Source organism: Cyanistes caeruleus, chromosome 8 (genome assembly GCF_971803275.1).
Source record: "Cyanistes caeruleus chromosome 8, bCyaCae1.hap1.1, whole genome shotgun sequence".
NCBI lineage: Eukaryota > Metazoa > Chordata > Aves > Passeriformes > Paridae > Cyanistes > Cyanistes caeruleus.
In genome coordinates, this window is record NC_141708.1 from 14,802,976 (window position 1) to 14,827,137 (window position 24,162).

The 24,162-nt window shown below is 36.7% G+C and overlaps 1 protein-coding gene across 4 annotated transcripts in view; it reads left to right on the forward strand.

Moving 5' to 3' along the window:
• Positions 1-24,162, forward strand: part of ADGRA1 (adhesion G protein-coupled receptor A1) — a 258,986-nt gene that overhangs the window by 189,450 nt on the left and 45,374 nt on the right. For 3 of the 4 annotated variants that reach the window (XM_086901196.1, XM_086901197.1, XM_086901198.1), the window contains 2 exons: positions 19,449-19,656; positions 20,582-20,790. In XM_086901196.1, the coding sequence (XP_086757322.1) occupies positions 19,449-19,656; positions 20,582-20,790 (417 nt within the window). Of the gene's footprint in view, positions 1-19,174; positions 19,195-19,448; positions 19,657-20,581; positions 20,791-24,162 lie in introns of those variants that run through there. The other variant, XM_023929696.2, reaches the window with a different exon arrangement.

Consider the following 24,162-nt stretch of genomic DNA (forward strand, 5'->3'; position numbering starts at 1 on the left):
GGGGAAAATTTTTCTCTGGCATCTACCCCATTGGTTTGAACTTCATTATTGTTTATTCCTGTGACAATGGTGAACCTTTTGATTCATGTTTTCAGAAAATCAGAGAACTGTGGGACAACGTACAAGTATAGAAGCAATTTCCCCTTTTAACTGGTCCATTCTTAAAGAGCTGGTGAGCTGTAGTTTGCTGTCAGGATCATAGATTTTAAGAAAGGACTTTAAAATTGTGGGTTTGAACTTTCAACTTAAATTCAGAGTGTCTGGAGGTTTCGTGATGAATTTCAGTTGTTTTTCTTGTGGAGCTAAAGGATGGTGGGACCAGGAATTTACAAAAGGGGCTGAACCTCTAACACTGCACACACATTGGTGTGATCTGTAGTGAATTGATGTAATGCCAGTACAGAGGTTTGCAGAGTTAATGTGTGTATCAAATATGACAGAGTGTAATTACATGAAAATGACCCTTTCAAATATGTGAAAAAGCAATTTCAAAGGCAAGTTATATCGTATTAGAGACATTTTGTACCCCGGTGCAGTAATGAAAGGAAGCCTGCACTCCTGATTTGTTTCAGCTTCTCACAGTGTGCCTTTGATACCTGGTAGACACAAATAGCTGCACAAAACTGGGGCTTTTTGGATGTCTGCCCTTACCTTGCCATGTTTATGAGGTTATTTACTGCTGAACAGACACAAGAAAATCAATTGGTCATTTACCATGTGAGCAAAAGGACACATACTGGAGGTTCTTCTGGTTTGAAACAAATATAATAAATCTGTTCTCTAGCCTGTCATGCTTTATGTAGACATCCTCTCCATCACTGCTTTGTCAAAGTGAAGAAATTTTGTTTTCGACAATAAATGATTCTATTTTGGACAAACTTTGGCCTACACTCAGTGCATCTGCCTCTTTCAATACCAGTGCTAAGTTTTTCATCGATTAGCCAGGAAAGACCTTCAATGTTTAGGATAAACAATCCTGCTTGTTGCTGAGAATTACAAGTGAAAACACAGAGTCTGGATTTGGAATCATGCAATATTCTTACTAACTCCTGTATGTTCGCTGAGATGCAGAGAAAAGACTGCAGCACACCCTGAACTGCTGTAAATTAATGTAGCAGTGTAGAGCTGAGTGGCTGATGATCTGCTGCATTCTTTCTTGAACTGTTGATATTATTTAGGAGCCATGTATCAATATTTCCTGCATGAAGAGTACACGTTCTCTCTTTCTTTAGAAAAATGGGCAGATATTGATTTGCACTCCTTCTGTTTGTTTTGTTAGATGGGTTTGTTTCTACAAGGTATGTACAGCAAGTGATAATTAATGTTCACGGTGTGAAATTGCAAACTCTCCTACACACCCAAGAAAAAGGACATGTGCTATACATCAAACTACAAAATTAAAGGTTTGTTTGAAGTGGACTCTGCCAGAGCAAATCCAACTATATTATTGGACTAAGGATTATGATACATTTTCAGAAGGATATCAGGTTACTGCAAAATGCATATTGCACATGCCTTTTATATACACCGTCTTTCAAATTCTGGTATCTTTCCTTAAAATCATGAATGAAAAATGGATATAGAAGCCTAAGCAGGGGGAAAAAAATCACACCCTTTTTAAAACCCATCGTACCTTTGTAAGATTCTGATCTAAACCATCTGTGAAGTTCTCAAATATAATAAATTCGAAAGTTATGCTTTAGATATTCAAATTGGTATATGCAACAACTCTTGCCTTCAGACTCAATTTTACTGTCCACTTCTCCCCACCTTATATAATTATGGACTTCTCTCAGGAACTCTCAGTTCATTATGTACTCACCTATCTAAAACACAACCTCTGAATTGGCTTAATTGCTTCAGTCAGCCACATCTTAAATATATCCTATTTGATTATCTCTATAACAGAAAATCTTATTTTCACTGTATGACTGGAAATGCCATGAAATTGTATCAATTCCTTTATGTATATCTGAAAAGAGGTTAACTGCTCAGAAGAAAATAATAATTTTTATTTTTTTCAGTTCATTGATTCAATCCACTAACTAGTCAGACATCAAAATGTCTTTCAAAATGTTCATTTTTAAATTACTGCCTTTCCCTTGCTTCAGAGGAAAATATATTTCAGGATTAGATTGAAATGTGATCAAATAAATACATACTTTAAAACATTAAAAAGGTTGGTGTTTCTAAGGAATATAGGACTGATTGTAAAATTGAGTTGTTCTGTCTACCTTCAGCAGTTAATCGGCAATGGGAATAGCAACATATTATTGTTAGAATATTTATATTCAAAGAGGAAATGCCAGCCTCTCTAGATAAAACAGTGTAATCCAAAGCTCTGCTTGCCAAAACTGCTATAAAAATAGTGATGGAAATAGAGTGATGACAAAAACTCGAGTCATCCCAAGTTTCTTCAGCTTTTGGGTTTAAAAAGGGCTGCTGAAGTGCACTTAGGTCTCAGAAACAAATCCTCGGACTTTCCTACAAGGTGAAAAAGTACTGGCGTGCCAGTCATTAGCTTTCCTGTCCTTATCAATCAAATAAATTAATGGTATTTCCTTCTTGTGGAGCTGTGTACTCTGCTTTTTGCAGACCTGATTCAGGAGTTAACAGAGTGAAGCTGCTTTTTTTTGTTCTGCTCCGGCTTTAAAGCCGGCCCTTCCAAATGCTGTCCTGCAGATACCTTAGAGCCAGACCACAATGTTGCTTCTGGAAAGTGGCAAGCCTGGTTTCCCTTCCCCCTTGTGAGTTCTTGCACATCTGGGTAAATGAAGCGCATTTCAGGACCCCACGAGTGGGGACAGTTTTCTTAACCAAGCTCGTGTTGCTTTGGTCACCTGAATGTGTAAGGCACAAGATTTTGTGCCAGTGTGCCATTGTTTTGATAAAACCATTTGCAAGGTCACATCAGCTGTCCCTATCACCATCTGGGGGACCACAGGTTCCTTGTTTCCTGCTTCTCCCTGTTTCTCTCTCCTGTCTTTTTCATTAGGTTTTAATTGCTTGATTGACATCTGTTTCAAGGGGATTACTGATAGCAATTAATGTCTAGAGATGAAGATTCTTGTCTCAGTTTAGGTTTGTGGACTGCCTTTAATTTGAAGAAGTCATTCAATTGTGGTTCAGCTGGCTGTCCTTTAATGAGACAATAGGTGAGGTTACCTGTTGTAAGCTGCAATGATTACACCATAGTCCAGGCTGAAATGATTGCAGCTATTGCAGAGCTATCCACAATTTTATAAAGAAGAAAAAGAGGGTTAGAGCACAGGGAAGAGGAGGGAGCTCCATTTACTTGTTTTTGAGGCTTAGGAATAGACAGATAACAACTGCTCTTAAGAGGAAGAGAACCAGGAGAGGCCTGAGTCACAGAAGGGAGGAAGGAGTTTAAAAAGTGAGAACTGTTTAATCCTACTTTAATAGACAGTGCAATGCAACAGATCCAAATCTGTGGAGTATAACTTGGAATCCAACAGCAATATTGTGTATTTGAAGTTTTCTCAGATTAGGTCTTGTCTACTCCCTATGTCTAAAACTCATCAGTTACATTTTGTGACTGTTTCATCAGAATGGAACCCACATTGTGCACTGTGAGAGAGCTTTGTGGAATCATGGCAGTAGAGATCTCATCAGAAAATTGGAAAATTGTCATTCAGATATGACTGTGATAGAATGAAAATAATATCAGAACATCAGACAAGTTTTCCCAAGCTAAACTAAAATTTTAATACAGACACACCCATAAGTCAACTGTATTCAAGAAGCATATATCTGACAAATTTATTCAAAAATTTTGATGAGACTTATTTAAGAGGAATGCAGTTGTGAAACGGAATAATTTTTCCTATTTTTTAAATTGCTATCTGAAAGACCTTTTGCTTGAGCTTATAATCATAGAACCATATGTTTGTTTTTTTTAACTGTGCTGTAAATACTTTTTTGAAATGTAACAAGAAAATATCTATTAATGTTAGCAATGCTACTTGAACCCTATTAAGGCATCTTTGACACAAGGATATGGATGCAGCTTCAGGGCAAAATTATTCACATCTGCCTATATTATCATCTTGATTTACTTTTAATTTGTATTTTATTTTATGATATTACACCGCAGCTTAATCTAGGAGTTAATGGGTTATTACAAATCTGTTGAAATTCAGTAACAATTCAGTAAATTGTTTTTCCATTGTCATTTGCCTTTGACTGTGCAGCCTTTTTGCTGGCAAAAAAGTAATTGTTCCTGTCTTGAGTTTATGAATTTGGAGCCCCAGGTTATATTTTATTCTTTCTTTTGCTTTCTACCTCTTTTCTCCCTTGAAATCTTCTGTTTTAACATTTAAACATTATGCATTCCAATAGCTGAAGATCGAAGCACTATATAGAAAATCCATTTCTTTTTCTTTCTTGCATGTAGTGTTCCTGTCAGCTCAGTTTAGTGTAACCTTAAAGAAGGGTTTGATTTCAGTGTGTGCTTGATTTCACATTGCCTATCACTGATAACAAATGTGTCCACAGTGATCCAGAGCTGAATGAATTTCTGTGCTATTTCCTTCCTCAATCTCTTAGATTAATTTTTTTTATTTTAAATTATTCTATCATTATAGTTATTTTTATGACTTTGTCCTCTGACCAGCATTCTCCCATAAATGAAATTTAAAACTGAAAGCATTTTATTAAAACTAAAACATTTTATTGTACGTATTTTCCTGAGGTTTAGGATTCAAAAATACTCATTCACAGATTAAAAATGTTTTTCACAGCATCAGATTTCTTATAGCCTCTGAATGTTTTGATTTTAAATGCATTACACTTACTTGATCAGTTTTCTTTCCTGCTGTGTTTTTAAGGTCTGTAATGCAACAAGTGCCATACCATATACCACATGGAAAATTGCAGTAATGTTTAATTGTGGCACTTCCTCCCAGAAAAATGAGTGAGTGTAGATTGTATCATTAATATGTGCATAGTTCAGTATGCAACATTTACAGTATCTTTAGTAAATACAGACTCTATTTTTTCTACCTTTGATTATTTTTCAGTTGCTTATATAAAAAAGCAGTGTTATTCCTTGGTTACCTTTAGCTTGACTCTGTATTACATTTTTAATAGCTCAGCCACCCTTTTTTGAGTGTTTAGATTCCTCTCTGTCCCCACTGTCAGTGTGCAAATGGACAGTTGATAGGTGTGTTTTATGTTGCTGTGGAGGTTCTTGTTTTCCCTCAGAGTAATACATCCTACTGTTCTGAAGCAGATCTGTTCAATCATTATGTGTTCATCCAATGACAATCATGAAAATATAGAATAATTTAGGTTGGATAAGAGCTCAAAAATTATTGAGTTGAGCCATTAAGGAAGCACTGCCAATTCCATTTCTAAACCATGTCTTTAATTGCCACACCTAACATATCTCTTAAATGCCTCCAGGGATGGTGACTCAGCCACTTCCCTGGGCAGCCTGTTCCAGCGCCTGACAGCCCTTTCTGTGAAGACTTCTTTTCTGATATCCAATTTAAATCCCCCCTGGTTGATGCCATTTTGCCTTATCCGGTAACCTATTCCTTGGGAGAAGAGACCAACCTTCTTCAACCCAGCACCTTTTAGGTAGCTGTAGAAAGCAGTAAGGCCTCCCCAGAGCCCCCTTTTCTCCAGGCTGAGCAACCACAGTCAAATCTGACCATTACTGCAAGAATGCTTGCGATCAGAAGGATCTGAAGTAGCCAAGTGGCTCCTTCCTGCTGATGCCCAGACATGCAGCTCTATGAAGTTGTACCATTGCAAATGTGTTCCTGTTACTTCATGTTACTTGGCTGTTTCAAAAGCAACTGAGGCTTCTCTTTCCATGTAAATTAATTATTGAAAATTAAAGCAAAACCAATCAACCAACCAACCAAAGCCCAGCAAATCTGGTAGTTTACTAGAAAGGGAATTTATTTTAGAATTCCCCAGCACAGAAGTGATATTCTGAGTTTCAGGTTATTTTCCCAGTGGAGAATTGCTGGTTGATACTTTTGATGAACATGGGTTAAGCTTTCTTTTCTAGAAAGAATCTGTATAGTGAGCATACACTGATGATGTTAGTGGTACTACCCAAGGTAATCAACAGCATCATTCAAATGTAAATTTTAGAAAATGATTAAATAAATATTCAAATGCATTTTCTTCACGAGCTCTTCTGTGAATGTTACAGTGTCTCTTCTCCCTGCATGTTCAGGGGATTAGGAATTTTAGTGGTCCTCAACTTTGTATTGAGCAGAAGATTACTATTCACCTTTAATTTCTTGGAAAAGTCACTGCAGCTCTCTGAAAATCTCTCAAGTCCTACTTGGAATTAATGTAGTGAGCTAAGTAATATTATGAAACTGAAAATATTTATTTGTTCTTAAGCCAGATTTTCACCTTAGGGTAATGCTGAATTTGTTGACTTAAATCATTGTTAGAAATGGTCTGCACAAATTCAAACTGATGCTGTATGTGGGAGACAGCTGGTTGTCATGGTAACTGTAGTGCAGTTTTTAATTCCACTTGGTGAGTAATGCTAACACAATGTTGTTGAATAGACCATGGCTTAGCAAGTACAAGGATCTTGAATTCTCCATGTTGGTGTTACAGACTAAGAAAATGCTTTGTTCAGATCTATATACTGCATCATTTTTGGCTTATTGCTTTTCAACAAAGACATTTAAGTAAGTGTATCTGAAAAGCTAGAGGATATCAAAATGATATGGAGAATAAGCTTTTGGTGTGGCCCTCAAAGAGTCCAGAAGGTGATAAAATTAAGAGACAGATAGTAAGATATCTATGACCAGTGATTATGATTTTGTTTCCTGATGTCACTGCATTTTTAATGTGCATCTATTGAAGAAATGTTGTAACATAAAACTCTGGGACGGCAGAAGAGCAGAAAATAGCCAATAAATTTTTATTTTTGTGTTTATTTGTGGAAGAAAATAGGACACTAACTGAAATTATTTCATTTTGTTAAAGCTGAGATATTCACTTAATGCTGTGCTTAAGACCTTTGCTTTTCAGTTAATTTGTCCTATGTGAAAGAAACAAAAGATAGTAACTGTAGGTGTAGTTGGGGAAACAGGATCCAAATCCATTCATTAGTTTGCTAGTTATTCTTTTCTGGACCCTCGTAATTACTATAAAAACACTTTTTCTTTATGTTAGATAATGGAGAAGAATGAGAATACAAATTTTCGTAGAGTCTGTGCCCTTGGCAGCAGTGTCTCCATATCGTTGTGGATATATAGAGCTTCCAGGACTCAGAACTCCTGATGATAAAAATATTTCTCATTGCTGAGATAGACAGTTTGGGACTCCGCCAGTTTTTAAAAAAATACAGTGTCTTTCAGCTAATAATATTAGTTATTAATTTTGTACACGATGTTAGTCCTTCATGAGACTGAGAGATTCAGCTTTTTTCTATATTGATTTCCCCCCGCCCCGCCTTTTCATACTTGAGCGCATTTCTTTCAGATCCTTGCTCTAAATAATTAATTCATACTCTCAGGTACTCATGTCAGCATCTGGTGTAGCAGTAGTAAAAGTCCAGAAGTGCATGTGAAGGATTCACCAAAGTACTCCCATCCGATTTAATGCAGAAAGTAAAACTGGGAAGTCCAGAAGGAAAAGGTAGTTAAATGGTGAACATATTAAGTTTTTATGTTAGAAAATGAACATTGCTACTGTCCAAAATAAAGGCATATCCGTTTAATAGGAGACTGGAAGTGATTCAGCAAGAATGATAACACACTTAAACAAAATCCATCAAATGTGCCAGTGGAAGTCCTTGAGAATCTCTGAATTATACCCACTCTTGATGTGCCTGACTGGTAAAATAAAGTCCTTTAAAATAAAGGCCTCTGGTACAAATTTTTGAACACATTAAATATACTCATGCCAGAAGAATTGACCTTTATAGAAAAAGATTAGAAAATCAGTAGAGCAAGAGGGAAAGACCAAGAATATTCAAACCATTGTGAATACTTGCAATGTAACAATGTAAACCAATTCATTTTTCTACTGATTAAATTGCAAATTTGCTGCTTATATAATTAATTTACAAGACTTTAAAAGTGAACACTTCATGGAATATACACCAGTATTTTTAATGAACGTGTTGCTGTTCCTTTTCCAGTATGCAGGCCCTGCAGCACTAATACTTGAAAACTTCTATTAATTCAGAAGCCATGAGCAAGACAAAAAGGCTATATTTTCCCATTAAGTCCTGTAGTACACTGAAAACTGAAGGCAGCTTTATATTTGGAAGAATTAAGATAGTTATTTTTCCCTCTTGTTTGATCTAAGAAATGGAGAGAGAAGACTGAGCTGAGTTCTTTGTCATTACTACACAAGTCTTACCCCATGTAACTTTAGCTGGGTTAGCACCTATTGAGTATTTAGTATTATCTCTTATATCACAAATCTCTCATTGTATTAGGAATCTTCATCCTCAACAGTCACTGAATGGGAATGAGGAGATTCTCCTCCTGGGCTTAGTTCAGACCTCACCTGGATTCAGTCACTGTGTAAGGAGTCTCAAGTGACCTTTGGTGTCTGAAATCCAAGGGACTCGCTTGTCTGAGAGTGATGGAGTGGATACTGCCCCAGAAATACTGCACCATCCTCACCCAATTTAAACTAGGAGTTTTCAAGTGATGAGAGGTGACAAGTACTGATAATGTGTGCAATATTTTAAAGTCTTAATCAGGGGAACATCATCACTATTTCACAAGCAGCTGAGCTACAAAACTTGATTTGACTGGAGGATTAATATTTTAATTCAGTCAGCTTTTAGTACGAAAATTACATAGACTATGTCAAGCCATAATTATGTGGTAACAAGCAAAAAAATGTACAGATGCCTAGGTGCTTTCTTAGCATCTGTAAAAGGTTAATAAATAAGAGGTAAGTTTCTTCCAACCTTCTTAAACTAACAGGACTGTATAAAATGATCAGTAGGTTGGTGGACATCTGGTCTGATGGGAGGTTCACTCAGGCTTCACTTCCATTGTGATTGGATTTGGATTTTACTGTGGATAATGCTAGAAAATATTTTTGATTTTCCCATAATTCTGTGACAAAACTCAGAAAAATATAGTAGAATCAATCAAGGTAGATAGTCCCTAAGCTCTCATTAGAACAGAAGTGTGTCCAGATAAACTAGTGGTCTGTGATGAGAGCATTGAGAGTACACGGGATTCAGCTGGAGGTAAAAGTGATCTCTTTGGTTCTGAAAGCTTTCTGGCTGAACTAAAGGACCAGCACCACAGATTTTCACATGAACTACAGACAATATGCCTGTGGATGTATCAGCATGCCTGGTATTTGCCCAGAACTGAGTTTCAGAAGTGGAATTTTGACTAACATTTCATTGTTATACTGAGCTCAATATCTTGTATTTTGTGTCCACACTGAATCCTGAAATGTGTGTGAGGCTTACAGAGCAGGGTACAGCTTTAGGGAGTAGCAGCTACTGATAACTTCAGGCATGGCAGTAGTGGCGTGTGTCTTCTCCTTCATACTCGACATCTCAGTTACAAGAATTCTCTGAAAATGTCACTTGCCATCACTGACACACATCCACTTCAGCTCCATGCAGCTCAAGGCTCCTGAGCACTTTCATCCAAATGCAAACACGTCTGTGACACAGAACCTTTCTCTTGCTGATGTCGCTGTACTCACTTCACTTCCTTTTTTCACATTTCTTTTTATGGCACGTGCTTTCTGGCTGTCCTGGTAAATTGACTACGTGGCTGAAACTCAGAAAGCAAATTATTGTTTTAGCAACTTGGAAATAAAAATATATCAGTTTTTCAGAATGGAAAAATTAGTTTTGGGACAGAAGGGAAGAAATCATATTTGCTCCTCTTGAGGAGATGTAATTGCTTGACTATTGTGAGGATAGTGAACTTGTATCCTGTAACAGAGGGAAGGGAGGTGTGACTGTGCATAAAAAGGAACTAAAGGAAAAGGCATCTTCTGCTTTTCTTTTTCACATATTTAACTGTCTTTATATAACAAAGCAGAGAAATGTAGTGATCTTGCATCTGCTGCTAAAAATATGTGCCTTGCCTAAGTTACAGCTTGCAAGAGTAATGCTGGGTCTGAATTGTTTAATGAGTATTAAACAGAGATCGTTCTTGATGATAATATCCAAATGATTCAAAATCAGAATATTGAGTCATTTCATGGTCTGGGAATTTTGAATTCACTTCTTAAAAGATTCAAAATTATTTTCAGGAGTTTCAGCTTTCCTCCAGTATCAGAGAGGGACAATGTTTCAGTAGTCATCAAGCAGCAATGTCAGCATTTCATTGCAGTCATCTTTATGAAAAGGCAGCATCAGAAAAACACTTGGACTTCTGTAGAACATAGAAACTCACTTTGCCTCAGGAAAATTGTATCAAAATTGTTTATTAAAAATTTCTGAACTAAGCTTTTTCACTACCTTCCCACTTACGTTCCTAGATGAACTTTATATTTATCTAACTTAGTTAAGTGTCAATATCACATCAGTGGAATCAGAAGTCCTATCATCTTGTATGATTAAATAATTGCAATATTCAGTCATTGAATTCAGTTTTGAATTACTGTATTACCTAATGGTTGCATCACTCTCTACTCATAAATGTATCTTTACAAATTTTATCAGTCCTTAGAAAAATTGCAATATCTGTAATGGTATGTACTGCACTCTAGTAAAATGTGTATGAATTTTGTTTAGAACCAAGTAAATTTTTTCATGCATGGAAGCCACAAAGTAGCCCATCTCCTTTTAATCAAATTGTGCTTCTCCAGCTTTAGAAATAACTTTGGTAACACTTTGTGTCTGACTGTTGAGAAATATTCTCTTTGTTCTCATTCATAATATTTTGTTGTAAATGATAATTATTAAGCTATGCAGAAATACTCTTAGGAAACCTACATTAACACAGTTCACCTAGTTAAAAAAATAAATTAAAAGTTATCATAGCAAAAAGCTTATCTATGCCAGTTAAGTCAGAATTCACATAATTCATTTTTCTAAACTGGTAATAGTTATGTGTAATTGAATTTGGTGGTCAATGAGCTGTAGAAGATATTTTGGTTAGTTAGGTATTCTGTATAATTATGATGTACCTCCTAAGATCCATGGAGATAGCTTTGCAATTACGTGGCTGAAATTTCCACATAGAGAGATCAGGAAATTTTTTATTGTCCTTATATTTTAAAATTCTAGCAGTTTGGAAGTCCATCATATCCTTTGAGTGCATCTGCAGCAACTAGAAATCAATGTAATAAACTTGAATATTTTAATGATCTTTCCTGAAAAAAAACCCATACATGTAATGCCTGAAGATTAATTTAGCTTCTAAATAAAAAGGAAAAATACTCCTTCATCATAGGCTGCTTAGAGGAAAATACAGCATTTCTGGGAGCTAATACACCCCTGAAAGGCCCAGTGAACCAAACTCCTGACAGGATGAGTTTTCCTGTAGAGTGCACTGCCAGAAGCCATCCTTTTTAAAAATGAAGCTGCAGTGAGTCTCTGTAGATCCACAGCTCATAGTGTGAATGTTGAAGTGTGTCTAAAATCCTTAAAGACTTCAGTGATCTTCCCCAAAACCCCAATAAATTTTAGTTGAAAACTCAGAGGCCACCCTTAAAGACTCTTAAATTCCCAGGAAGGTGAATTTTACACATTGTGTGATATAACTTTTTGTAATATGGCAAGTCAGCTGTGGACCCTGAATTGAAGCAGTCATGTAGTGCTGCCTGAAAAAGATTGTTCCCTGCAGCTTTTACATGTGTCCAGCATGTTTTCAAAATACTTGTTCCTCAAAAAAATAATAAGGCAATTTTCACCCTTTTTTATTGTGACACTTTTCCCCTACCACATCTGTATCGGGTTTTTTTAACTCTTTTTCTTCTCAGTGAGATTTTTGTGAGCTCTATTAGCTGTATATTGGGAATGTAAGTAGAAAGTTCAAAAATTCTTTTAATCAAGGAATTCATGAGTTCTCTGAAGGAATTTTAAACATTTCGGGTAAAGCAGAAAAAGAAATCAAACCTTTCTCACTTCATTTTGTAATTCTGTCATAGAGCTTTCAAATACTCTCTCAAGAGCAGATAATTTTTTGTGTCCATATTGTCTGAAAAGTTTCCCACCCTCTCTGTTAGAAAGACTAGGAAATATTTGCATATTTTAAGTCTCCATTTGTGCTCTTGGCTAATGTCCTATTTGTCCTTGTGCTCATGCTGGCCATTTCATTACATGACTTTCATTTTGCCTGGCTAATGAAGCTAAGCTCCTTTATTCTCCACTTGTGAAAGAAATTATTTGTTCTAAGGGTGACCCTAATAACCATCCTCTACATCCCTTCTATTCTGGACTGACTTTTCCTCAGCCTAGTTGATCAAAATTGTGTATTATTTTTCTGATTAGGCCTTTAAAATCAGAATATTTACATGGAAATGAGTCATCCTGTAAGTTCTGGATTGTATTTGTCATCTTTTTTTAATTGTTAAATCATAGTGGCTCTGAGTCATCCTGTGATCAACCAGTGCTTTCACATCCCTGTCCTTATCTTTTGCTTTCCAAAGTGGCCTGTTTCACCAGCTTATAAGAGACAATCTTATTATAAATATGTAAAACATGATTTAAAACATTGTCTTAGATGACATTCCTCTTTGTTTGAAGGTCATCAAATAAAAATTGAAAGTCTTTAAGCTGATTTTCACATAAACTTTGGATATACTCACTCCAAACTGTCTTCTCCTTTCAAAGTAAATTGTATTATCAATTGTAGCTTGTTCCTTGCTCACCTGAAACTAATTGCTACTAGTTCTTAATGTCTCAAAAGAAATCAAGTGAATTGTATTTCCCTGTCTGGAAAAACAGTTATCAAGGAGAATTATCATTTGGGTCTAGCATTATTTACCTTTGGTAAACCTACTCTGTCTCCCTTCTCATGTTCTTTTTCTTTAATATCTTTTTTTTGGTTTTTTTTGGTCACTGTTCCTTCACAATAGCTCATTAACAGGTCACTTGTTGCTTGTAGATTTGCACATATTTTCATTTTCTTAGAAAGTCTGCAAGATATTCACACCTGAAATATAAAATTTTAATGTGGAGACTTTTGGTTTTTATTTTTATTGGAAAAGGGCTACTGACAACCAGATTTCCTGATTATTTTACATTATCAGCTTTTCTAAAATATTAGTACTGTTTGCTAAATCTGTTTCTATAGCATGACTACAGAAAACTTTTTATTATTAATTAGGGAGAACTTCAAAAATTAAGGTTTTTTTCTGTGTGTGTCTTTTAATGCTATTTGCATACATCTTTATTGATGGCACATTTTCACTGTGCATCAAACCACCTTTTATTCCTGGCTTGAACAAAGATGTCTTGGACTCTGTAGTTAGTTCTCCAGATACTGAAATGGATGTGCACTGCAGAATCACTACATAATGACTTTATCACTTAAGAATCCCAACACGCTTTGAAATTTCATCTCAGTAGCCAGGTGATATTATGTTGCATTTTTGGAAGTACTGCTTCATTTCATCCTGGGAATCTACATAAACTTTGTTTTTCACCTCCTAGTCATTCCTGAGCCTTTCCAGACTTGTGTTGAAACAGCAGTTAAACTGTGACAAATTAGTAGCAAGATTATGTAGGTAGGTGAGCATGGCTGGGGAACTCCTACTTTCCTTTCTTGGTATCATCCCAATAAAAAATAAAGACACAATCCTGTTTCTTTTAGGACCTGGCAAGTTGCTTGTCTTGTATAAGCATTTTCAAACTGGCATTGTTTGAATTACTTTTACAAATCCTGTATTTGGTATTTTCCCATCTGGTCTAAATTTTGGGGACTTCTTGTTCATACTTTTCATACCACAAAAAGAGATCAGAACTCATGCACAGACTACCTAAAGCCTCACAGCACTGGGCCAAATGCCTGTCCTTATCTCATATATTTTGTGTGAGATAATTCCAAAGGAGTGTTGTTTAAATACCTACCAGGACAGACAGCTGAAAAAAACCAATTGTGCCTCTTCTTATTTGTTAGCAACTAAACCTTTAACGTAAACCACAAACTGAAATCTTCCATCGCCTCTAACAATCTCCTGTCTTATTTGAGGGACTGAATAAAATCTATTATATACGTATAAATAATTTATTTGCTTGATTTTATTATGATGACCACATTGTTAACTCAGTACATATTTAACAATACAGCTATTACATATAAAGCTTAGTTTCTACTTTTTTTTTACTGTAACTTTATATAGCTTGTGCCAATTTTGGCACAAAGATACCCTCGTATCTTTAATAATTTAATATATGGTGTCTTGCATCTGAATCTCTACACCACCTTGTCAGATTCTTTGAAATCTGGAAACAGTGAAGCTGCTTTCCCAGTTCTCCTCCAGGTTTTGGGTGAATTAATTTACTATTTTTTATTTTTTTTTTTACCTCCAGACTTCTTCTGACCTGTTGTTAAGGTGCTGCTTCTTAAGTTAAGGAAATTGCTGACTGGAAAAATATACCTTATGACCGTTCTGGAGACTAAGAATTGGATGGTTTCCCATGAAATATATTTTATCTTAAATAGAAATACTGTGCCTGAACTCAAAAATCAATTTTGTAGCAAGGCATACACAAGGAAGAGTTACTGAAAATAGCTTGATTTTTGTCATTCCACAGAAATCAAGTAGGTTTCTTGATAATGATTGTTTGGTAATGAGTGTGATCTTTCAGTATTATGCTAAATTTTAGATAAGTAGAACACTTTAACAGGAAAGCAAAGCTTCAAAAGTGAATGGGAGCAGGTTTCTTAAAGGAATTATGAAAGTAGAAGGGCCAACATATCACAAAGTCACCTAAGGCAAGAGACTGTCTTTCCTAAACACTTAAAACCTCCTTGTAAATGCTAGCATTGATTATAAGGAATGGACTGCTACCAGAATAAAACTGCCTAGGGAAAAACTTCACTTTAAATCTTTCATTTTTCCCTTAAAACATTTTTAATAAGGGTAACACATGCATGAGTTTCAAGAATGCCAAGCATCTGTAGCTCTCCATATCCTGAGGACCATTTCCACTTTAGAATGAGATTTTTCAATCAAATCTAAAACTTTTAAAATACAGCAGGATTCATTGATTCTGTTTTGGTGCCCCAGATATTTTGAAAAATTACACACACACACACACACACAAAAAAAAAAAAATTAGGTCTGAAATAGAAACAAAACTCAAAACTTCAAAAGTACTTATAAAACTCTACCATCCAAATTATGGTTCAGAGTGTTTAAAACAACTTTTCATTCTGCTTTTTGGAAAGTTGACCAGGTTCCAAGAAGTCCTAGGAGCCAGGAGTTCTAGGAGGCCTCCCAGAAAATCCTAAAAGCTGGTTTAGAGCTGATAAGCCCTCTTTCTCTGGCTGCAGGTCACACAGCAGATTTTCAGATATCTGGGCAGATGACATGGAAGACACTTTAGAGGGTTTGAAATTTGTATTATTTCTATCATATTTATGTGCAAATGGGTGGATGTCTGTGAATAGCTTTAATTTTAAAATACAGGCATTTTCCATAAGAAAAATGCTTCTTGTAAGAATCTGCACTGTGTTCAGGATTCCCTTTTTCTAATCAATGCCAGTACAATCCAGTTAATAGGACTAAAAGTGAAATGGAGTCATGATGGGATTATTGACATTCTGTTTTGCAAACACTCACAGAATGTCTAAATCCTGACTGGTGAATTGCTGACACAAACTGTAAGCTTCTCCAGGAAAATATGAGATGCCAGTGCTGGCCTGGCATTGTGAAGCTGCGGCTCCTGTGGTGGGTCTGTATTGCTCTTTCACTCTTCTCAGAGGTGCAGGCAGCTTTTTGCCACTAGCATGCTCAGAAACTGTTCTTCCTATGTGATGTGATGATATGGTGCCCAAATGAAAAAATTAAAAATGAGATGATTTATGTGCATTTTGAAACATTTGAAGCAAAGTAGTTCCCTCAAAACTTGATGTTGCTGTTTCAGTAAGATGTGTTCTGTATTGTTTTTCATCTCTGAACTCTGGAGCATCTCACAGGGCAAAATAAATGCCATCATTTTTATCTGACTTGAGTGAGAGGGAAACTGAGGTAAGAGTGATTAACTAACTTACACTTCAGCTTAACAGATTAGCAGAATACAAGGCTGAACCTTCAGCCAGGTTCCCTCCATCCTCGACCACAATAATAGGAACTACCTCAGTGCTCAGATCATCCCTCTCATGTGAATATGAGTAATACTACTGAAAATTCTCACATGTCTTAGATAAAAATAATGTATTTATTCATGTTTTTAAACAGCATTGTGAATGTGTGGGCCTTCTCACTATGTGCATTTTTCATTAATATCCTACCACAAGATCTTGTTGGCAGGCATGTCGCTGTAGCAGACAGTTGGATGTTTAATTTTGAGGAATCTCTAAGTAAATATTTGATGTGCAGCAAGTAGTTTGAATTTATGTGTACATCTGTCCAGTTAAGGAAAACCCTGTCCCTTTGCTCTTCACTCCACCAGACCACGTGGTTACTTCCAAAAAATTGAAGTAACAGGTAGCATAAGTGAGCAGTATTCACAATAAAATTGTAGTCCAGGAAGTGACTGTAGGCAGTTATTTAGTGAAGTTCATGAAATAGTTTGTGTTATGGATATTCATATTCATTTTGCACAGACAACAAGAGAAAAATACTCTCCTGAATTCTGATCAGAAAAACGTTTTCTGTAAATGTGTCTTTTTGTCAAGTAAACAATTTGATGTTGCTGCATGTTTGAGACTTGCTCAGTCAGCCCGAGCAGTGCAACCAGTCCACACTAATTCCATTTGTGGGCTGGGTGCAGCTTTCCTTCCCTGCTTTTGACCTTGTCCCTGCAATGGGGAGCTGGAATCTTGGGGCACCGCGGGCAGGTTCCTCCCTGCTTGCTGTGCTGAGGCTCTCCATGGGCAGGGATGGTGCTGGTGAAGAACAGAGGGCTGGGTACAGCCCAGGACTGCCCCAGCCTTGTCCTGTCCCAGCTCTGTCCTGTCCCAGCTCTGTCCTGTCCCTGTCCTGTCCTGCCCCTATCCCAGCCTGTCCTACCCCAGCCCTGCCCCTGTCCCAGCCCTGTCCTTCCCCAGCCCTGCCCCTGTCCCAGCCCTGTCCTGTCCCAGCCCTGTCCTGTCCCAGGCCTGCCCCTGTCCCAGCTCTGTCCTGTCCCTGTCCTGTCCCAGCCCCAGCTGTGTGTTACCCCTGCATTGTCCTGTCCCAGCCCTGTCCTTCCCCAGCCCTGCCCCTGTCCCAGCCCTGTCCTTCCCCAGCCCTGCCCCTGTCCCAGCCCTGTCCTGTCCCAGCCCCAGCTCCCTGTGCTGCAGGTGGGAGCAGCTTCTCCTCCTCCCCGGTCGCACTGGCAAGCTCTGTCTACACCATTACTTTTTCCTATTAGTACCAGTAAGTCCCAATGGAGAAGCAATTAGGGAACCACAATAAATTAGATGATTTCCCCTCTTAGCAAAAGTGCTATAAACCTGTTGTTTTCTCTGGTTTGTGCAGGGCTGCTTTTGTCAAGTCATAGCACATTGTTGCTTAACCCAGTGCCTTTAGCTGTTGGTTTCATTATCATAAGCTTATTCATATGCTTCTAGCTTTCTCTTTTTGTGTATAATGAGTAATTAGTGTAATTTAATATGTCATCATTGTTGCTTTTTCCAGCACAGAATAATAATAAAAATCCTGTATAAATGTAAAGTTAATCACACTGTAACTTCTCTGACACTTCTCTATGTCTCCACATAAATCCTCAATAGTGGTCTGAGGCTTGATAAATGACACTTTTTAAAAACCCTGTGCATACTTTTTCATAATAATTTTAAGGCCAAAATGGTATCATCAGAGGTTCAGCATATGCAGATATTTGGGATATCATAGAGTAAAATATGTCTTTTTCAGAAGCATGAGATAAAGCCAATTATAACAGTTTTAGTGAATTAGACAGTGGAAACAATCTCAGGATGAGTTCTTGATGTTTAGCTCAGTTAATACCAATTAAAGCCTTCATAATAATTTAAAATTCTAATGTAGAAATGTTCTGTTGCTATTTGTTCTTTTTTTCTTAAGTACTTTTAATGAGCAGCATCGCCTAGATTGAATACTTACTTTAAAAAGGATGTTTCTGCATTTTTACTGTTAAAATCTGAAAACCTTCCTCAAGTATACATGGTATAAAGAAAATGGTGTACACAAGTCTTTGTCTTTTTATTTAAGCATCCAAATAACATCACAGACTACTCATGCCTTTCTTCCATATTTACTGCGTGGTCACTAGATGCTTCTCATTTTAGTTTGCTGATCTCTGTTACCCCTTTTATCTCTCACATGTGTATTTCTCCCAGCACATGGATGTATATTGATGTCATGTTTGATTAAATGGTTGTGAAGATCATTGTTTTACTTCTGAAATAGGTAGAGCACATGTGCTATGAGCAAACTGTGGTAATCTATGTAAATTATGTGCACAGAGCCATACTCTGCCCTTGGGGGAAATGCAAATTAGAACATTTTGTAGATTGTTTGTTTTTAAATACATACACTTTTCACATCAAGGCTCAGGACAGACTCCCTGTTTATTTTCCCATTGCTCATCATTTGTTATTCCTTGTAAATATCTCAGTCTTTAATGATGAGTTTGCTACTTTGGCAGGAAAAAAAAATGCTTGATGAGTGAAGTCCTCAGAATACAATGTTTGGTGTATTTTATAGCTCTGCTGTAGGGGATTCATCTGCTTGTAAAAGGGTATATAACACACGACTCAAAGCCATTATAGTGATCTGACAGTCTTCATTCATTTTCTCCCAGTGTTGTCTTGTTTTCTTCTTTCACATTAGTGTTTGTAATATTTTTTAATCCTGCATGACTAAAACATAGTTAACTGATTTTCCTTATATGAAGCAAGAAAAACATATTCCTAAACTGTGTTGTTTACTGCACTTGCAGTTCTCTGCAGATGTAATTTATTTTAATAATAAAATTATTTTTTATACTCTTTAAGTACCCTTTCAGAGAAATGTTTTAATGTAAGTTGTCTGATTCTATTTTAAGTGAAGGAGAAAACCTGGTAGAGGTTGTCTCTTTAAATCAGATCTGCAGTGTTGATGGACCCTCTAGCAGGCACGGTAAGAACCATTCTCACCTCTGCAGCAGGGAGCTTGACCATATAGACTCTCACATTCAATCAAAACGTTTTCCCTTTTAATATGCACTGTACCGATCCTATTCCCATGGTTACAGCCCGTGCTTCTTTGGTTGCTTCCAGTCTGTTGGAAAAGGAAGGCAGCATACATTTCTTGTACAGGAGTTTAAAACATCATGAAAGCAACCCTGTTGTGATTTGCATTTTAAATGTTTCTTTTTTTTTCTCATTGTACAGAACGCTGTAGCAGTAGCTTCAGTTCATTTGCCACAGTCTGTCTTCTCTCAGTCTTCAGCCTGGCAATCTGTTGATAACTCTACTTGCAAGCTACAGTTTATTGTCTTTCGGAATGGAAAACTCTTTCCCAGCACAGGAAACTCATCAAATCTCGCAGATGATGGGAAACGTAGGACGGTTGCCACACCAGCTGTTTTTGCTAAAATAGGTGAGAAGCTGTTATGCGTTATTTTCTTTAATCTAAGTGCTACGGTATACTTGATTGTGTAGAGAATAGAGGGGCAGAGCATGCAGTGTGCTGAGAGGCTGGAAACAGTCTCTGTCTTTAGTACAATGTTTGCAATTGTTCCTATCTGCACGATTTTATTCACATCGTCCTGCAAATAAAGAAATGTCCCTGCGCTACAATTAGAATGCAAATTCTGGGCTGCTGTTCGGTGGCTGTGTTGTTACAGATGCTTGCTTCTTAAAGCTATCGGAAGGAACCTTCTTTTACTCTTTACAATTGCAATGTTAATGTCCTAGACACAGGTAAAAATAAGGCTTTTGGAGTGGGAGTAGTGCCCTGTTGCATGTATCAATAGTCAGCAGTATACTTTCTGATGCGAAGGATGTAAAACAGGTGTTGTTAAAGACTTTTGTCCAAATAACATACATTGTTTGTGCTAGTGAGTCATTATTTTGATTAATTACTCACCCCTGCAATTTTGCTAATTCTGTCTGATACTGAGTAGTGCTCTCATTTCTATTAACATTTTTAAATGTTTGAATGTGACTTTCAAAGTGCAGAATTGTCTCAGCTGTTAATCATGCCGTGAAACTGAGCTGTTTCTGCAGTTACATGGGCAACAGTGTAATACTGGTCATAACTGAAGAATATGAAACAATAAAAAAGATCTCTTATGTGGGGAATGATTAGATCATTTTGTCACAATATGTGATTGAAATGTTCAGATTTATTTATACCTTTGCAAACTTCTCTGATGTGAGCACTACGTTTGATTTTGACCATTAAGATTTTACCTCCACTGGCTTTTTTCCCCGTAGTTTAGTGTATCTGATCTCTTTACAGAGCATTCATCACTAAAGGGTTTTCCACTCCATCTCTCTGATTCAGTTTGTTCCTTTTGCAGATGGGTGCAGTTTTGGAAACCTCACCAGCCCTCTTACTATAGGATTGAGGCACTTTGCACGGGGTATAGACCCCATTGCAGCCTTCTGGGATTTTGACCTTCTAGATGGACATGGAGGCTGGTGGGGAGAAGGGTGCCACATAATTAGTTCTGCAGGCAATATTACCACCCTTCAGAGTACACACTTCAGTAACTTTGCAGTGCTAATGGTAAGTATATGACTTAGCAAATATACCTGTGTTTTTCTCTCTGTTTTGCCATACATTTATGTTCTTTATACGTGCATCTGTTTCATTCTGACTTGTCAGTAGCCGACCTTCTAGGTTTTTATAATGTTTAGTACAAAACAGTCTAAAAGAAAGTAAGTTACTTAACTGCTAGTAAGTGAATAAACCTGGTGGTCAGTTTTAATATCCTGAGGCAGGCCTAATCAGAAATGACATTAACTTCAGTCTTATAAATGAAAGTTCCATCAAGGAATGATTAGTACATAATGGTTATAAATTATAGGACAGGGTTTAAAAATGTATACTCCTGTGTGCTTTTACATCAGCACATCTCGGAGGCTGGTCTGCTTTTGTTCCTGCCCTGCACTGTGTTGATCATACTAATTAGTTGCAGGCATACCGCAATGTTGAATCATTTAATAAATGGAGAGGAATAACATCTTCTGCTCTTTTAACTATGGACTGAGCTACCCTTGTTGATTCTGTAGGAGTTTTGGTTTGTACACCAATGCTGACAGCCTACTTAGGAAATTGCTGTTTGTGAAGAAAAATATTCCTGTGCAGTGCTAACACATCAGCTGCTTTGCTCTGTTCTCAGGCACACTTACACTTCCCATTGCAGTTATTTAACTAACCTGCTTAACAGAAAGTTATCTTCATGAAAGAAAAAATGTTATGCATACAATAATGAACTGTAATTATTCAGGTACTAAAGGAAAGCAAACTAGAAATTGTAAGGTTTCTAAGCTTTAGAGAATGTTTGCACCCTTAAAAATATTTCTTATAAACCAGTTGTAAAAAGATTTGGAATGTGTCCTTTTAATACTAGATTGCTCTTGAATGCTGATGCATGATTGTGCTGTAGATGCTGCTTGTGTGCATTACAGAAATGTTTATAGTTGAGTAAATAATGTATTGTGTGTATGTGTAAGGGACAGCAAACACAGGCGACAGGAATTGCGAGGACGTGTGCAGAGAATACCAATCTGCTGCTGTCAGATGGAGCCCAGATGGCAGCCAATCATAGCACAAAGCTGTGGTGCCCACGAGTTAAATGCAGATATTATCGTCCACTTTGTAAGAACTGATTTCCCTGAGACTTAGTTGAACATTTTTTCACCCATTATAGAATTGTTCAGAATTTAAGAGCTCTTCCTCAGATTTGATGACATCAAATATACCTCATTTTCTACAGGTCCTGTGAGTTCCCTTTTCCCCCAGCCTCTTGTTTCCCAGAATGTGAATCATAATTCTGCTTTGAGGATGTTTTTCTAAATTAATTAAAGCAAGCACCTGTTGACTTTGCAGGTGCCACACCCAAAATGGCTTCCTCCTTCTTCAACTGCTTGAGTTCAGCCTGTCGTTCTTAAACTTTGAGTAGTCACTAAATGTTAATTAACTGTTTTCAAGCAACCAGTTCCGTAGTTTCTTTTTGTTTGGAAACTTGAATACTGACACAAGGGCTGCAGTTAATTTTTGGTTTGTAAAGCCCATTCATCACTGGTAAGATGTAGGAGATGGGTTTCTCTACAACTATGAAGGCAACTGAGGCACTTTTTACTGGAGATTTTGTATCTGGTATGTGATTTTGCTTTAGGTCTTGTGTTTGGTTATGAGGATTTGACTTTGGTTTATTTCATGTGTGCATCTTCCAGTTTTATCTGTGCAAGACAAGAAAGTAGAATCTTAGACTTAGACCCTTGCTTTGCAATTTCTGTGGTAGCAAACAATGGGATATGTTTCTTAGCTCATGTTTCACAGCAGCTTTTAAGGAAAAAGATGACAAGTAATTTTAAAACATACATATATAAATATGTACACACACAAATCAGTTTTCCAGCCACTGTCTTTCTAAATAGATAACGGAAAATTTTTGTAGCTTCATTATATTCAAACATTTTCATTCAAGTATTATTTCTTAATCACTGTTTTGTGGTGTAAAGTCAAAGATTATTTTATTTCATAGAAACTTTTCTTTTCTGGGCAGTTCAATTTGCATACCAGAAATGAAAAATACTTCATTGTTCGGCATCATTATTAATCTATAAAATGAAAAGTATAAGGTACCTATGTGTACCTTATTAATTCATATCTAAATGCCTAATATATTCTAAAATACTAACAAACCATGAGCAAATTCAAAATACCTGGCCTATGGTGTAGAGCTAATGAAATTAGCTACAATATCATGATACATGTCATCAATGTGTGATTCTCTAATCTGTTAAACAACAAAAATTCATAATTGATTATTATGGTTTGGGGTAACTGCAGAAAACTGAAGTAGTAACTGTAAACTAAAAAGCAGCACTGAAGCTTTACCTTACCATCAGAATTGTGTACATCCTGCTGTAGATTGAGTTGAAACAGAAGCCTCAGTCAATCTAGCTATCCATTACTTACTCTGATTTATCACCTTTTTAAACAGTAAGACAAGGTTTCATAAGGTGCTTTCATAGAAGTTATTTATGCCTAAGTAACGTAAAAGGGTTAAAATAAAGGGTTTTTAGAGTCCTTTTTTTAGAAAGGCAGCAATCAAGGATTTATCAACTACGATTGATAATTAATAAGCATGAGCATACTTCAAGTGAGAGGAGTCATGTAGAGCCATTTGATTTCTCTCTGTGACAGTTGTTCAAGTGATGTCAATGAGAAAGAAAGTACAGTTTGGAGGTTGGCTTGGAAAGGAGCTACAAGCTCCTTCCTTCACGTGGCCTCACACTTTCACTTTGCTCGAGGTTGGGTTGGCGAATAGGAATAGAGTCAGACATAAAGGATCATTATCTTTTTCTGATCAGGTTTTGAGCAGTATGTCCTAGAGGTGGGAGTAAAATACTGTGAACTTACTCCCATGTTCTACTCCTGCCTTTTACTTCATGTACTGTGTGTTTAGACTAGTCCTCTATTTTGTCTTTTCCTCTGTTATCTATAGGAGGAAGACAGCTGGTAACACTCTAGTTTCTTTTGGAGGTGTCCAAAGCCCTCTAGGGTCCTGAACTCTGCAATATGAGTTTCTATTTTAGAGTAAAATCATGAATTTATATACTTTGAAGATTTGGTATATCTAATGATAAGTATTTGCTTCTTAAATACTGTGTATTTATGTTCTTGTGTGAACAGAGTTGTAGAGTTGTAGATCAGTATTTTGATTTTTCAGGATGACATGTGTGTATGTTATGACCAATGCAGAGACCTCTGTATCTGAGTAGTAACTCTTCAGGAGATGATAAAAAATATCCAATAGCAACAATGAATTTCAAAATTTGCTAGATATGTTTTGGCATACATTGTCCTCTGTTCTTCCTTTCATTTTTCTTAGAACACAATAGAAATTCAATAGTGATGGATATTACT